A 2,913-nucleotide genomic window follows, 5' to 3' on the forward strand; every position below is an offset into this window, starting at 1 on the left:
GAGAACCCGGAGAGAACCCACGCTGCACGGGGAGAACATGGAGACTCCACGCAGGAAGATCCCGGGTGTCCTCACCGGGACGCCAACCGGCAACCCTTTAGCTGTGAGACCACGGTGCTAACCACCGAGACACCTGCAGCCCCTGCAGGACTTTATGTTGCAGAGAAACATGAACCTCAGTGAAGGAACACGAGGCAGAAGCTGATCAGAGTTCAGACGTAAAACAGGAGATTAAATAAGAACACAGTGACATATTGGATCATGTGATGACCTTTAGTGAAGCTGAATCCTGACTTCCTTTAATTTTATAACCTTCTTTTAAAACTGAACACAACTCTGACGAAACAGAAGATGCATAAAGTCTGGTCCAGTATCTCAGCTGTGTTCTTTCAGACAGTATTTTCGTATAAACACCTTCCAGCACTGCAGAGATGTTCAACACTCAGGACTCCACCAAGACTAAGTTCTTTTACTCTAAGTCCTGCACTGAGTAAAAGTCCTGAAGTGTTCCTGAGTGTTGAACGATCCTGGTCAGACTGCAGACTCCTCTACGACTGCTCTCCTGATGGAGGGCAGCAGGAACATCTGCTCATGTCACCTAAAACAGCTTCTTGATTATTAGTCCCAGTCTGTGCTCACCTCATGCGACAGGTAAAAGGCAGCGATGCCGAGCGGCCAGAAGCAGCAGAGCATGGAGAAGACGCTGAGGCCCAGGTGATCTCTGGGAGGCATCAGCAGGAAGGCGTCCTCGCTCTCTGATTCGCTGGAGTAATCGCTCTGATGAAACACACCCAGGAACTGATCAATACTCAGGATATTAGCTCAGTGATCAGCCTATCGTGTGACTCAGCTGTGATGACAGGGTTTGTCTTTCTGCGTCTAAATGTTCCTGAAACAACCATCACTGTTTAAAGCTCCGCCCAGCCCGACTGTGATTGGTGTAGAGAAACACAGACGTGATGCTGAGCTGCAGTCGGACTGTTACGGAGCTGTTGGTGAATAACAGGATTCACTGCTGCTTCTTAAACATGGTCACAGGAACGTTTCTGCTCGTTTGAAAACGTTCTTTTTCTGTTCAACGCCCAGTGGCTCTACAATAGCACTGCACCTGAGCTGTGATAAACCGTTAGCGCTCAGTAATCCTCCTGTGGCGGTATTAGAGCCTCGGAGTAGATTAAAGCTGGAGTTCACTGAGACAGAATCACAGCGTTAGCAGCTAATCGTCTCTAAAGCGATTGGCTGTTAGAGCTGCAGCTTGCTAATCTCAACCAGACAGCAGCACAGCCACTGGAAGGCTCCTGTGTTCTGATAGATCCATGCTAACACACTCCAGTCTTTATGCTAAGCGGAGATAAAATTCTCAATAGCCCACATAACTGAATGCAATTTGTAGTGTTCAAGGTGAAGCTGTAACTCCAGTAAACTAGGCAGCAGGATAACCTGGTGACTAGCTTGTTAGCCACCAAGATGCAACATAAAGTTGATGGAAAGTGGATTGTTTTTCCACCTGTGATGGAGCTAGGCTAACAGCTTGTACCAGTGTTTAGCTTGTGTGCTAAACTAAGCTAAGCACTGAGGACTTTCCAACATGTGGAGAAGTTCATCAGGTCAAAGACAATTGCTGTTTTCCTGAAGCAGAAATTCAGCTGAGCTCAGACTGTCAGTTTTGGATATTAAGCAAAGAGTTTAAGTTAGCTTCTAACTTCAGTTAGCTTCTAGGTTCAGTTTGCATTTAGGTTAGCTTACAGGTTTAATTAGCTTGTAAGCTTAGCAAGTTTCTTGGTTTAGATAGCCACTAGGTTAGCGTCTAGGTTTAGCTAGCTCCAGTTAGTTTCTAGATTTAGTTAGTGTCTTGGTTCAGCTAGCTTTAAAGTGCAGTTAGTTTCTAGAACTAGTTAGCTCCAGATAACCTTTGCATGTAGTTAAGGATTCAAGGATTCTAGGTTTGGTTAAGTAGTTCTGAGGTTCAGTTAGCTTCAAGGTTCCATAAGCTACAGTTAGCTTCTTGGTTCAGCTAAGTAAGTAAGCTCTAAGTTTAGTCATCTTCTAAAAAAAGATGATGAAAAGACTCACAGCAGCATCTGATGGATGTTAGCAGACCTGCAGCTCACCAGCAGGAGGCGCTACTGTACAACTGCCAACCATTTGAAATAAATGTGTTTTCCATTCATGATGAGTTAATTCTACTGACAGAGACCCTGAGGACAGAAATGTCAGACGGTGGATCTCTTTGCTCACCTCGAGCTCCTGGAAGTCGTCGTCGTCGTCGATGTCATACGACAGCGTGTGAATCTTTGCTTCATCTCCAGAAAACTCCAGAAACTTCCCATCAGCAAACAGCAGCACCTCCTTTGTGGAGGCAGCGGGGGCAGCAGAGGAGGCATCAAGACCGAGCCCCTCGATGAAGGTGGTCTCACAGCAGTCTCCTCCTCCAGCCTCCCCCCAGGCCCTCAGCACGCTCTCCGGGCACAGCAGGAGGCCGGCGGCCGGCCGGAGGCGGGGGTCCGGCACCACCTGGTGGGGAAGGAGAGCGCTGGGATTGAGGAGCTGAGGAGGAGCACCGCTGGGCTCCTGCTGAGAGGGGGCGCTAACCACCACACGACCCTGATACTGAGGTGCCGAGTACACGGACAGTAGCGCCTCACGAGGCTCCGCCCCCAACAGGTGGGTGTTGATGACGCCATTTTGTCCTCGCGGTGAGGCTCCTCCCATTTGAGAGGAGGATTCAGCCCCCTCTCCCCCCTCCATCCTCACAACTCCTCCTCAGGGGTGTCTCTCAGAGAGGTCAGGGGTCATCAGAGGTCATCAGGGGTCATCAGAGGTCATCAGTAGTCTCCTGAAAATAAGATGAAACACATCCAGGCAACAGCAGCTCAAATCTGGACGTTTCTACACCGTGAGGACGTTTCTACA

General features: G+C 48.8%; 1 protein-coding gene across 1 annotated transcript; it reads right to left on the bottom strand.

Annotated features, from left to right (window-relative positions):
* Positions 1-618: 618 nt before the first annotated feature.
* Positions 619-2,748, bottom strand: syndig1 (synapse differentiation inducing 1). The gene is made up of 2 exons (XM_008298320.1): positions 2,239-2,748; positions 619-777 (listed from the first exon to the last, which is right to left on the bottom strand). The coding sequence occupies exons 1-2, from the start codon at positions 2,746-2,748 to the stop codon at positions 619-621; spliced, it is 669 nt and encodes a 222-aa protein (XP_008296542.1).
* Between the last annotated feature and the right edge of the window lie 165 nt (positions 2,749-2,913).

Source organism: Stegastes partitus, unplaced genomic scaffold, assembly GCF_000690725.1.
Source record: "Stegastes partitus isolate 25-593 unplaced genomic scaffold, Stegastes_partitus-1.0.2 Scaffold1304, whole genome shotgun sequence".
Classification (NCBI taxonomy): Eukaryota; Metazoa; Chordata; class Actinopteri; family Pomacentridae; genus Stegastes; species Stegastes partitus.